The sequence below is a fragment of the Lissotriton helveticus genome, chromosome 5_2, assembly GCF_964261635.1.
Source record: "Lissotriton helveticus chromosome 5_2, aLisHel1.1, whole genome shotgun sequence".
NCBI classification, from domain to species: domain Eukaryota; kingdom Metazoa; phylum Chordata; class Amphibia; order Caudata; family Salamandridae; genus Lissotriton; species Lissotriton helveticus.
The window spans coordinates 14,044,769-14,057,642 of record NC_136066.1 but is presented as its reverse complement, the minus strand read 5'-3'; the positions used below and the strand labels follow the sequence as shown (position 1 = coordinate 14,057,642).

General features: G+C 50.1%; 1 protein-coding gene across 1 annotated transcript in view; it reads right to left on the bottom strand.

The window, feature by feature from the left end:
- DPM2 (dolichyl-phosphate mannosyltransferase subunit 2, regulatory) overlaps positions 1 to 12,874 on the bottom strand; it is a 95,141-nt gene that overhangs the window by 19,044 nt on the left and 63,223 nt on the right. The window contains exons 2-3 of the mRNA XM_078646673.1: positions 9,698 to 9,787; positions 698 to 800 (exon numbers count right to left, since the gene is read on the bottom strand). Coding sequence (XP_078502799.1) covers positions 698 to 800; positions 9,698 to 9,787 — 193 coding nt within the window. The remainder of the gene's footprint in view (positions 1 to 697; positions 801 to 9,697; positions 9,788 to 12,874) is intronic.

Here is a 12,874-nt window from a genome sequence, read left to right as displayed (position 1 = left end):
GGTGCGCGCAGTGCACGGTGTGCTACTGTACAGAGGGGAGTCTAGCCTGGAGAGGGATGGGTGCGCGCAGTGCACGGTGTGCCACTGTACACAGAGTGGAGTCTAGCCTGGAGAGGGATGGGTGCGCGCAGTGCACGGTGTGCCACTGTACACACTGGGCTGTACACCGAGTGGAGTCTAGCTTCGAGAGGGATCGGTGTGCATAGTACACGGTGTGCCACTGCACACACTGGGCTTTACACAGTGGAGTCTAGCCTGGAGAGGGATGGGTGCGCGTAGTGCACGGTGTGCCACTGCACACACAGGGTAGTGTAGCTAAAGAGTGGTCTTGTGAGTGCAGTACTTGTCTGAGATGGCTCTCAGGTATGCAAGGAATCCACCAGGTGTTGTCAGATGTTGGTAGTTATCTGTAAGCTAGGCCCACGTGTAGTTCATCCGGGTGTTGTGCCTGCAGAAGAGTGTAGTGCAGCCCGTGTCACCAACTGAGTATTGGAGCACAGTGTGGTGTTGTGCATTTTAGGTTTAGAAGGGTACCTGGTAAGTGCTGCTGCTCTGAGTAACACACATCATGTTTGGTGCATGCCCTGTGGGCTGCTACAGTTTAGATTCTGTGCTGCCATGAGGCTTTCGAAGAACATGTTGCTGCTGCTGCTATTACAACTATAGGAGACACCTGGCACCCATCATACATACTCACCTACACAGAACACAAGGACGAGGCCGGCCACCAAAGGAATAATCACAGAATACTCTCGTGGCAGGAAATACTTGTGGATCACATGCTCAGCATCAATGAAAGGCTGCAGAGAGACAAATTGTAGGTATCAATGGAGTGGAGTGAAGCGGAAAGATGCAGATGGGAAAGGATTCAAAGCAGAAAGATGCAGAGGGGGGAAAGGATTCAAAGCAGAAAGATACAGAGGGGGAAAGGATTCAAAGCAGAAAGATACAGAGGGGGAAAGGATTCACAGCGGAAAGATGCAGAGGGGGAAAGGATTCACAGCGGAAAGATGCAGAGGGGGAAAGAATTCACAGCGGAAAGATGCAGGGGGGCAAAGGATTCACAGCGGAAAGATGCAGAGGGGGGAAAGGATTCAAAGCAGAAAGATACAGAGGGGGAAAGGATTCAAAGCAGAAAGATACAGAGGGGGAAAGGATTCACAGCGGAAAGATGCAGAGGGGGAAAGGATTCACAGCGGAAAGATGCAGAGGGGGAAAGGATTCACAGCGGAAAGATGCAGGGGGGCAAAGGATTCACAGCGGAAAGATGCAGAGGGGGGAAGGATTCACAGCAGAAAGATGCAGAGGGGGAAAGGATTCACAGCAGAAAGATACAGAGGGGGAAAGGATTCAAAGCAGAAAGATGCAGATGGGGCAAAGGATTCACAGCGGAAAGATGCAGATGGGGCAAAGGATTCACAGCGGAAAGATGCAGATGGGGCAAAGGATTCACAGCGGAAAGATGCAGATGGGGCAAAGGATTCACAGCAGAAAGATGCAGAGGGGGGAAGGATTCACAGCAGGAAAGATGCAGGGGGGCAAAGGATTCACAGCGGAAAGATGCAGGGGGCAAAGGATTCAAAGCAGAAAGATGCAGATGGGGCAAAGGATTCACAGCAGAAAGATGCAGATGGGGCAAAGGATTCACAGCAGAAAGATGCAGGGGGGCAAAGGATCCACAGCAGAAAGATGCAGGGGGGCAAAGGATTCACAGCGGAAAGATGCAGAGGGAGAAAGGATTCACAGCGGAAAGATACAATGGGGCAAAGGATTCACAGCGGAAAGATGCAGGGAGAAAGGATTCACAACAGAAAGACGCAGGGGGGAAAGGATTCACAGCGGAAAGGTGCAGAGGGGGCAAAGGATTCACAGCGGAAAGACGCAGGGGGCAAAGGATTCACAGCTTAAAGACGCAGGGGGCAAAGGATTCACAGCGGAAAGACGCAGGGGGCAAAGGATTCACAGCGAAAAGTCGCAGGGGGCAAAGGATTCACAGCGGAAAGACGCAGGGGGCAAAGGATTCACAGTGTAAAGGCGCAGGGGGGCAAAGGATTCACAGCGTAAAGACGCAGGGGGGAAAAGGATTCACAGCGGAAAGACGCAGGGGGCAAAGGATTCACAGCGGAAAGACGCAGGGGGGCAAAGGATTCACAGCGGAAATATACAGAGGGGGAAAGGATTCACAGCAGAAAGATACAATGGGGCAAAGGATTCAAAGCGGAAAGATGCAGGGGCAAAGGATTCACAGCGGAAAGATGCAGAGGGGGCAAAGGATTCACAGCGGAAAGATACAGATGGGAAAGGATTCACAGCAGAAAGATGCAGAGGGGGAAAGGATTCACAGCAGAAAGATGCAGAGGGGGAAAGGATTCACAGCAGAAAGATGCAGAGGGAGAAAGGATTCACAGCAGAAAGATGCAGAGGGGGAAAGGATTCACAGCAGAAGATGCAGCGGGAGAAAGGATTCACAGCAGAAAGGTGCAGAGGGGGAAAGGTTTCACAGCAGAAAGGTGCAGAGGGGCAAAGGATTCACAGCGGAAAGATACAGATGGGAAAGGATTCACAGCAGAAAGATACAGATGGGAAAGGATTCACAGCAGAAAGATGCAGAGGGGGGAAGGATTCACAGCAGAAAGATGCAGAGGGGGAAAGGATTCACAGCAGGAAGGTGCAGAGGGGCAAAGGATTCACAGCGGAAAGATACAGATGGGGGAAGGATTCACAGCAGAAAGATGCAGAGGGGGAAAGGATTCACAGCAGAAAGATGCAGAGGGGGAATGGATTCACAGCAGAAAGATGCAGAGGGGGAAAGGATTCACAGCAGAAAGATACAGAGGGGGAAAGGATTCACAGTAGAAAGATGCAGAGGGGGGAAGGATTCACAGCAGAAAGATGCAGAGGGGGAAAGGATTCACAGCAGAAAGATGCAGGGGGCAAAGGATTCAAAGCAGAAAGATGCAGATGGGGGAAGGATTCACAGCAGAAAGATGCAGAGGGGGGGAAGGATTCACAGCAGAAAGATGCAGAGGGGGAAAGGATTCACAGCAGAAAGATGCAGAGGGGGAAAGGATTCACAGCAGGAAGATGCAGGGGGCAAAGGATTCACAGCGGAAAGATGCAGGGGGGCAAAGGATTCACAGCGGAAAGATGCAGAGGCAAATGATTCACAGCAGAAAGATGCAGAGGGGGAAAAGATTCACAGCAGAAAGATGCAGGGGGCAAAGGATTCAAAGCAGAAAGATGCAGAGGGGGGAAGGATTCACAGCAGAAAGATGCAGAGGGGGGAAGGATTCACAGCAGAAAGATGCAGAGGGGGAAGGATTCACAGCAGAAAGATGCAGGGGGCAAAGGATTCAAAGCAGAAAGATGCAGAGGGGGGAAGGATTCACAGCAGAAAGATGCAGAGGGGGGAAGGATTCACAGCAGAAAGATGCAGAGGGGGAAGGATTCACAGCAGGAAGATGCAGATGGGGCAAAGGATTCACAGCAGGAAGATGCAGAGGGGGAAGGATTCACAGCAGGAAGATGCAGAGGGGGAAAGGATTCACAGCAGAAAGATGCAGGGGGCAAAGGATTCAAAGCAGAAAGATGCAGAGGGGGGGAAGGATTCACAGCAGAAAGATGCAGAGGGGGGAAGGATTCACAGCAGAAAGATGCAGAGGGGGAAGGATTCACAGCAGAAAGATGCAGAGGGGGAAAGGATTCACAGCAGGAAGATGCATATGGGGCAAAGGATTCACAGCAGAAAGATGCAGAGGGGGAAAGGATTCACAGCAGGAAGATGCAGAGGGGGAAAGGATTCACAGCAGAAAGATGCAGGGGGCAAAGGATTCAAAGCAGAAAGATGCAGATGGGGCAAAGGATTCACAGCAGAAAGATGCAGATGGGGCAAAGGATTCACAGCAGAAAGATGCAGGGGGGCAAAGGATCCACAGCAGAAAGATACAGAGGGAGAAAGGATTCACAGCGGAAAGATACAGAGGGAGAAAGGATTCACAGCGGAAAGATACAACGGGGCAAAGGATGCATAGCGGAAAGATGCAGGGAGAAAGGATTCACAACAGAAAGACGCAGGGGGGAAAGGATTCACAGCGGAAAGGTGCAGAGGGGGCAAAGGATTCACAGCGGAAAGACGCAGGGGGCAAAGGATTCACAGCTTAAAGACGCAGGGGGCAAAGGATTCACAGCGGAAAGACGCAGGGGGGCAAAGGATTCACAGCAAAAAGACGCAGGGGGCAAAGGATTCACAGCGGAAAGACGCAGGGGGCAAAGGATTCACAGTGTAAAGGCGCAGGGGGGCAAAGGATTCACAGCGTAAAGACGCAGGGGGGAAAAGGATTCACAGCGGAAAGACGCAGGGGGGCAAAGGATCCACAGCGGAAAGACGCAGGGGGGCAAAGGATTCACAGCGGAAATATACAGAGGGGGAAAGGATTCACAGCAGAAAGATACAATGGGGCAAAGGATTCAAAGCGGAAAGATGCAGGGGCAAAGGATTCACAGCGGAAAGATGCAGAGGGGGCAAAGGATTCACAGCGGAAAGATACAGATGGGAAAGGATTCACAGCAGAAAGATGCAGAGGGGGAAAGGATTCACAGCAGAAGATGCAGAGGGAGAAAGGATTCACAGCAGAAAGGTGCAGAGGGGGAAAGGTTTCACAGCAGAAAGGTGCAGAGGGGCAAAGGATTCACAGCGGAAAGATACAGATGGGAAAGGATTCACAGCAGAAAGATACAGATGGGAAAGGATTCACAGCAGAAAGATGCAGAGGGGGAAAGGATTCACAGCAGGAAGATGCAGAGGGGGAAAGGATTCACAGCAGAAAGATGCAGAGGGGGAAAGGATTCACAGCAGAAAGATGCAGAGGGGGAAAGGATTCACAGCGGAAAGATACAGATGGTAAAGGATTCACAGCAGAAAGATGCAGAGGGGGAAAGGATTCACAGCGGAAAGGTGCAGAGGGGGAAAGGATTCACAGCGGAAAGATACAGATGGGAAAGGATTCACATGCTCAGCAAAAGTGAAAGGCTGCCTGGAGACAAATACATAAAGTATCAGGGGAGTGGAGTGATGCAGAAAGATGCAGAGGGGGAAAGGATTCACAGCAGGAATATGCAGAGGGGGAAAGGATTCACAGCAGAAAGATGCAGAGGGGGAAAGGATTCACAGCAGGAAGATGCAGAGGGGGAAAGGATTCACAGCAGAAAGATGCAGAGGGGGAAAGGATTCACAGCAGAAAGATGCAGAGGGGGGGAAGGATTCACAGCAGACAGATGCAGAGGGGGAAAGGATTCAAAGTGGAAAGATGCAGAGGGGGAAAGGATTCACAGCGGGAAAGGATTCACAGCAGAAAGATGCAGAGGGGGGAAGGATTCACAGCAGAAAGATGCAGAGGGAGGAAGGATTCACAGCAGAAAGATGCAGAGGGGGAAAGGATTCACAGCAGAAAGATGCAGAGGGGGAAATGATTCACAGCAGAAAGATGCAGAGGGGGAAAGGATTCACAGCAGAAAGATGCAGAGGGGGAAAGGATTCACAGCAGAAAGATGCAGAGGGGGAAAGGATTCAAAGTGGAAAGATGCAGAGGGGGAAAGGATTCACAGCGGGAAAGGATTCACAGCAGAAAGATGCAGAGGGGGGAAGGATTCACAGCAGAAAGATGCAGAGGGGGAAAGGATTCACAGCAGAAAGATGCAGAGGGGGAAAGGATTCACAGCAGAAAGATGCAGAGGGGGGAAGGATTCACAGCAGAAAGATGCAGAGGGGGGAAGGATTCACAGCAGAAAGATGCAGAGGGGGGAAGGATTCACAGCAGAAAGATGCAGAGGGGGAAAGGATTCACAGCGGGAAAGGATTCACAGCAGAAAGATGCAGAGGGGGGAAGGATTCACAGCAGAAAGATGCAGAGGGGAAAGGATTCACAGCAGAAAGATGCAGAGAGAGAAAGGATTCAAAGTGGAAAGATGCAGAGGGGGAAAGGATTCACAGCGGAAAGATACAGATGGGAAAGGATTCACAGCAGAAAGATGCAGAGGGGGAAAGGATTCACAGCGGAAAGGTGCAGAGGGGGAAAGGATTCACAGCGGAAAGATACAGATGGGAAAGGATTCACATGCTCAGCAAAAGTGAAAGGCTGTCTGGAGACAAATACATAAGGTATCAGGGGAGTGGAGTGATGCAGAAAGATGCAGAGGGGGAAAGGATTCACAGCAGGAAGATGCAGAGGGGGAAAGGATTCACAGCAGAAAGATGCAGGGGGGAAAGGATTCACAGTAGAAAGATGCAGGGGGGAAAAGGATTCACAGCAGAAAGATGCAGAGGGGGAAGGATTCACAGCAGAAAGATGCAGAGGGGGAAAGGATTCACAGCGGGAAAGGATTCACAGCAGAAAGATGCAGAGGGGGGAAGGATTCACAGCAGAAAGATGCAGAGGGGGAAAGGATTCACAGCAGAAAGATGCAGAGGGGGGAAGGATTCACAGCAGAAAGATGCAGAGGGGGAAAGGATTCACAGCGGGAAAGGATTCACAGCAGAAAGATGCAGAGGGGGGAAGGATTCACAGCAGAAAGATGCAGAGGGGGAAAGGATTCACAGCAGAAAGATGCAGAGGGGGAAAGGATTCACAGCAGAAAGATGCAGAGGGGGAAAGGATTCACAGCAGAAAGATGCAGAGGGGGAAGGATTCACAGCAGAAAGATGCAGAGGGGGAAAGGATTCACAGCGGGAAAGGATTCACAGCAGAAAGATGCAGAGGGGGAAAGGATTCACAGCAGAAAGATGCAGAGGGGGAAAGGATTCACAGCAGAAAGATGCAGAGGGGGGAAGGATTCACAGCAGAAAGATGCAGAGGGGGAAAGGATTCACAGCGGGAAAGGATTCACAGCAGAAAGATGCAGAGGGGGAAAGGATTCACAGCGGAAATATACAGATGGGAAAGGATTCACATGCTCAGCAAAAGTGAAAGGCTGCCTGGAGACAAATACATAAGGTATCAGGGGAGTGGAGTGATGCAGAAAGATGCAGAGGGGGAAAGGATTCACAGCAGGAAGATGCAGAGGGGGAAAGGATTCACAGCAGAAAGATGCAGAGGGGGAAAGGATTCACAGCAGAAAGATGCAGAGGGGGAAAGGATTCACAGCAGAAAGATGCAGGGGGGAAAGGATTCACAGCAGAAAGATGCAGAGGGGGAAAGGATTCACAGCAGAAAGATGCAGAGGGGGAAAGGATTCACAGCAGAAAGATGCAGAGGGGGAAAGGATGCAAGGAAGGAGCAGCGACTGAGCTGGAAAAAGGAAGCTTCGGAGGTGGTGTTTAGAGGACGCAGAGCAGGGGAGGAGATCTTAAACTACGCAAAGGAGAAAAGAGAAGCTTTAGAGGCTGAACAAGTAACAAACAAAAAACTGGACTTTGGGGTGGTAGAAGCAGCACGTAGGGTAGTGAGCAAGAAAACAGATAAAAACACAAACAAAAAAGGAGCTTGAGTAGTGGAAGGATGCAAGTCATCCAATCAAAAGGATGGTAGACGCTAAGCTCAAGGGGAAGGACCAATAGAAGAAGAGAAAGGAAATCATCAAATAAGAAGCAAGGGTAAGAAGAAAATCAACCAATGGTAAGCAAAGAGTGACCCAAAAGTCCACCGTAAGCATCAGTAATGTCCAGAACAGGTCCTCAACAACAGACGCTGAAAGCTGTCTGTGCACAAGACATCAAAAGTAACACAAAGCGTGCACAAAATGCCCCGACTCACTAAATGAACACATACAGAACAAGCATTGGAAATGCAATAGGTCTCGCAGCATTAGAGTTTGTGCTTTTAGAATTGTTTATGTTTTTTTTTTTTATCTTTAGCATTTTTGTTTCCTGTAGGCAATGCTAAAGAATTACAAAGAAAAAAAGCCATAAACAAATCTAAAAGCTCTAACTCAAATGCTCCGAGACCTATTGCATGCACCCATTCAGTTGTTGGCCTCTCAGCTGAGTCTGCCAACTAGACAACAAAGTGGAGGTGGGGCGGTTAACTAATGAGGCAGTAAAAAAACAAGACGGAGGGAAGGCAGAGAAGGGGAGGGGGGAGGCTAGATGGAGAGCTCTATTCCTCAGCAGATTGGCTTGGTACACTGTCTGGTGATTAATGTACGACCTGACCTCCGTTTTTTGGCCGTCATCCTTTCCGGTTGTATGGGTTGCTGATAGTAGAGTCGATGTTGAGCAGTGGACATGAGCCACTCTGGGAATTCAAGAGCCTACTTTTCTTCAAGTCGGTAACCCTGGTGACCGAAATACCTAACCGACAGAGGAAGCCTGATATTGAGAAGACACACAGGATACAATCCATTGCGGGGGCGGGGTGCTCTTTGGCGAGGGAGGAGGAGGGAGTTAAGCACTGCAGGACTGTCGAGTCACGGCCTGCGGCCGTGAATAAGTCAGATGGCTGTGAAGCAGGGGGCGGGGCAGCGCTGGGGGAGGGTGATTGATGCCGGGTCAGCGGAAGCCTTTGATGTGGCTTGGCGGCCGTGGAGAATGACTCTTACCCCAGAATGCGGGTTTTAGATTTAACAGTCTTCAACCTCCTAGCTGATAATTGTACATGTTCTCTGAACATTTAAATGATTGTTGCAACCCAGCTCATGGTATCTGCGACAATACAGTTGTAAGAACTGAAATACTGTAAATGCAAGCCCCAGTTGATGGAAATACTGACAGTCAAGAAGCGATTAAAATCTCCGACTAGGTGATTCAGTTAGATGGCACGGTGGCTAAACGTTGCACATCATTCCCCATAGTAGCTCACTAAGTTGGTAAGGGTGGTGCTTAAGTTATTCTGTCAATGTAAATGTGTAGCCCTACTTATATCCTTGCAGAATGTCCCGATATCGTTTTTAAATTCTGGTCAACGTACATAAGAAGTAGTTTAATTAGCCAGAGACACCAAGAGTGTCTTCCGTCGACGAGCTAGGCATGTTCCCGACTCTCGGCAGTTCATTCCAAGTGAGAGAATCACATGAGTCCTCGAAAAACAAAAACATTCACATAATAAATCCGGATCCAAATCAAGTCCTGCAGCTCTGAATAGTGCAAATACATTATTATTTTATTGTTTTGAACGTTTGTGCATGGCGTTTCAGCATGCTTGCTGCAGTGTTATGTGTACACGCTGTATCCTCTTCACGGTCCTAAGATAGCCTGTACTTTGAAAAGTAAATCCCCAGGAATGTCGTGTAACAAAACAAGCCTTTCACCGTAACACGGCTGGCAGGGGAGGGGGCGGAGAGGGGAGAGGTGCGACACGGCAGTAGGAGGAGGAGGGGGGAGGAGAGTAGGGGAGGCACGGCCTAGCGGCAGGCAGGCAGGGGAGGAGAGGAGGAGGGGGGAGGAGAGTAGGGGAGGCACGGCCTAGCGGCCGTGCAATCAAGTAGTGAGGGGGCGGAGCTGGGGGAGGCTGTGAGAGAGAGTAGGCAAGGCAGGCGGCTGGGGGCATGTGCACGCGCTTTTAAGCTCAATGCACATGCGCATTGAGCTTAAAAGTCACGGGCACTGCAAGGAATCGCCACGATTCCTTGCAAGTTAGATAAAGTCTGGATGAGCCCCTATAGTCTCGCTTGCTCGATGCGCATGCGCATCGACAGGCGAGACCTAAAAAGGAAGGAATATTATGAAGACATACTTGTGAGAGTGAGCAGTGTGTCGAGAACGTACCAGAGCGATGATCCACAGCGTGTAGTAGATGAACAGGACAGAGCTGAGGGCCACCAAGCCGGCTCCCACTAGCAGGTCGGTGCCTGTGGCCTGGAAGAGAAGGCTGGGTTAGGGATAGTGCCGACACTGAACACGCATGTACAACAGCAGGAGGCATGGCTGGGTCACTGAGAATGCAGACACTGAACACGCGTGTACAACAGCAGGAGCAAGGCTGGGTTAGGGATAGTGCAGACACTGAACACGCATGTACAACAGCAGGAGGCATGGCTGGGTCACGGAGAGTGCAGACACTGAACACGCATGTAAAACAGCAGGAGGCATGGCTGGGTCACAGAGAGTGCAGACACTGAACACGCATGTACAACAGCAGGAGGCATGGCTGGGTCACTGAGAATGCAGACACTGAACACGCGTGTACAACAGCAGGAGGCATGGCTGGGTCACGGAGAGTGCAGACACTGAACACGCATGTACAACAGCAGGAGGCATGGCTGGGTCACGGAGAGTGCAGACACTGAACACGCATGTACAACAGCAGGAGGCATGGCTGGGTCACTGAGAATGCAGACACTGAACACACATGTTCAACAGCAGGAGGCATGGCTGGGTCACTGAGAATGCAGACACTGAACACGCATGTACAACAGCAGGAGGCATGGCTGGGTCACTGAGAATGCAGACACTGAACACGCATGTACAACAGCAGGAGGCATGGCTGGGTCACTGAGAGTGCAGACACTGAACACGCATGTACAACAGCAGGGGCAAGGCTGGGTCACGGAGAGTGCAGACACTGAACACACATGTACAACAGCAGGAGCAAGGCTGGGTCACTGAGAATGCAGACACTGAACACGCATGTTCAACAGCAGGAGGCATGGCTGGGTCACGGAGAGTGCAGACACTGAACACGCATGTACAACAGCAGGAGGCATGGCTGGGTCACTGAGAATGCAGACACTGAACACGCATGTACAACAGTAGGAGGCATGGCTGGGTCACTGAGAATGCAGACACTGAACACACATGTACAACAGCAGGCGGCATGGCTGGGTCACTGAGAGTGCAGGCACTGAACACGCATGTTCAACAGCAAGGGCAAGGCTGGGTCACTGAGAATGCAGACACTGAACACGCATGTGCAACAGCAGGAGCAAGGCTGGGTCACGGAGAGTGCAGACACTGAACACGCATGTACAACAGCAGGGGCCAGGCTGGGTCACGGAGAGTGCAGACACTGAACACGCATGTGCAACAGCAGGAGCAAGGCTGGGTCACGGAGAGTGCAGACACTGAACACACATGTACAACAGCAGGGGGCAAGGCCGTGCTAAAGATAAGTAGCTACTGTGCACCGTTCAGATCCGGTTTTCTTCAGTGTGTTTGTAGTTGAATAGAGTGTAAAGTTAAAACAAGCACTGGCAAGGCCAATAGGTAATGCCTATGCGAGATCGATTGGATTTTTCAGTGTTTTAGCTCTATACTGCAGAGAAGCTGCTGTTCAGGACGGCTGAAAGGAAGGACAAGCATTGGCACAGCCAATAGGCCTCACCTTTGGGACCGTGTAAGTGTTTAGACATGCAACAGTTGATGTTGTTGCACCAAGGATATTATACTGCATAACTAAATACTCATAAGGTTCCAAAGGCGAGACCTATTGGCTATGCCAATGCTTGTTGTAATTTGGTGTAAATAAGTTAAGTTGTTTTGGAGTCATTATAGATAAAAGATCTATGTATATCTAGAGATGCGGATCCACCACCGTGGATCTGCAGATCCACGCGCCAACAACAATGCCATGATTGAAAAGTTGCGGCTACTATTTTGTGAATCAAGATACAGTTTCCAGGGGAAGGGGAATAAAATCTAAGAAGGATATAAGGGGTCAGGATAGAGGTCTCCTGACTCCTTGGAACTAATGGAGGAGCCTGTGAGGACCTCTCGTGGTTGAAGAAACAGCCCATAAACTGGGTTTTTGTGGCGTGTGAGGATCCACGGATCCACTGAGGAGCTCTACGTGGACCTCGTTTAAATCCACAACGGATTTGCAGAGCCAGACCTCAATTAAAAAAATGATAAATAAAAAAGAAATCATACACCAACTCACACACTCACCCCCACACAACCACTCACATACCCTTACAGATGCATACACCCGCTCACACTCCCATACAGTCACTGATCCATCCACTCACAGACCCACACACGCACTCACACAGACACACACACACTGCCCCGGGGTGAATCTGCGACAGATCCAGATCTCAATAAGAAAAATACGCTCACTCACAGACCCACTCTCAGACCCCCACAGAACCACTCACACGCCCACTCACATATCCATACACCCACTCACATATCCATACACCCACTCACATATCCATACACCCACTCACATATCCATACACCCACTCACATATCCATACACCCACTCACATATCCATGCACCCACTCACATATCCATACACCCACTCACATATCCATGCACCCACTCACATATCCATACACCCACTCACATATCCATACACCCACTCACATATCCATACACCCACTCACATATCCATACACCCACTCACATATCCATGCACCCACTCACATATCCATACACCCACTCACATATCCATACACCCACTCACATATCCATACACCCACTCACATATCCATACACCCACTCACATATCCATGCACCCACTCACATATCCATACACCCACTCACATATCCATACACCCACTCACATATCCATACACCCACTCACATATCCATACACCCACTCACAAATCCATACACCCACTCACATATCCATGCACCCACTCACATATCCATGCACCCACTCACATATCCATACACCCACTCACATATCCATGCACCCACTCACATATCCATGCACCCACTCACATATCCATACACCCACTCACATATCCATACACCCATCACACACCCAGTCACTCACACTCCCAGTCACTGATACATTCACTCAGAGCACCAGAGAACCACTCACACACTCACTCACATATCCATACACCCATCACCCATCCAGTCACTCACACTCCCAGTCACTGATACATTCACTCAGAGCACCAGAGAACCACTCACACACTCACTCACAGACCCACAAAGACACTCACACACCGCCTGTGTGTGAATCTGTGACGGATCCAGATCACAATTAAAAA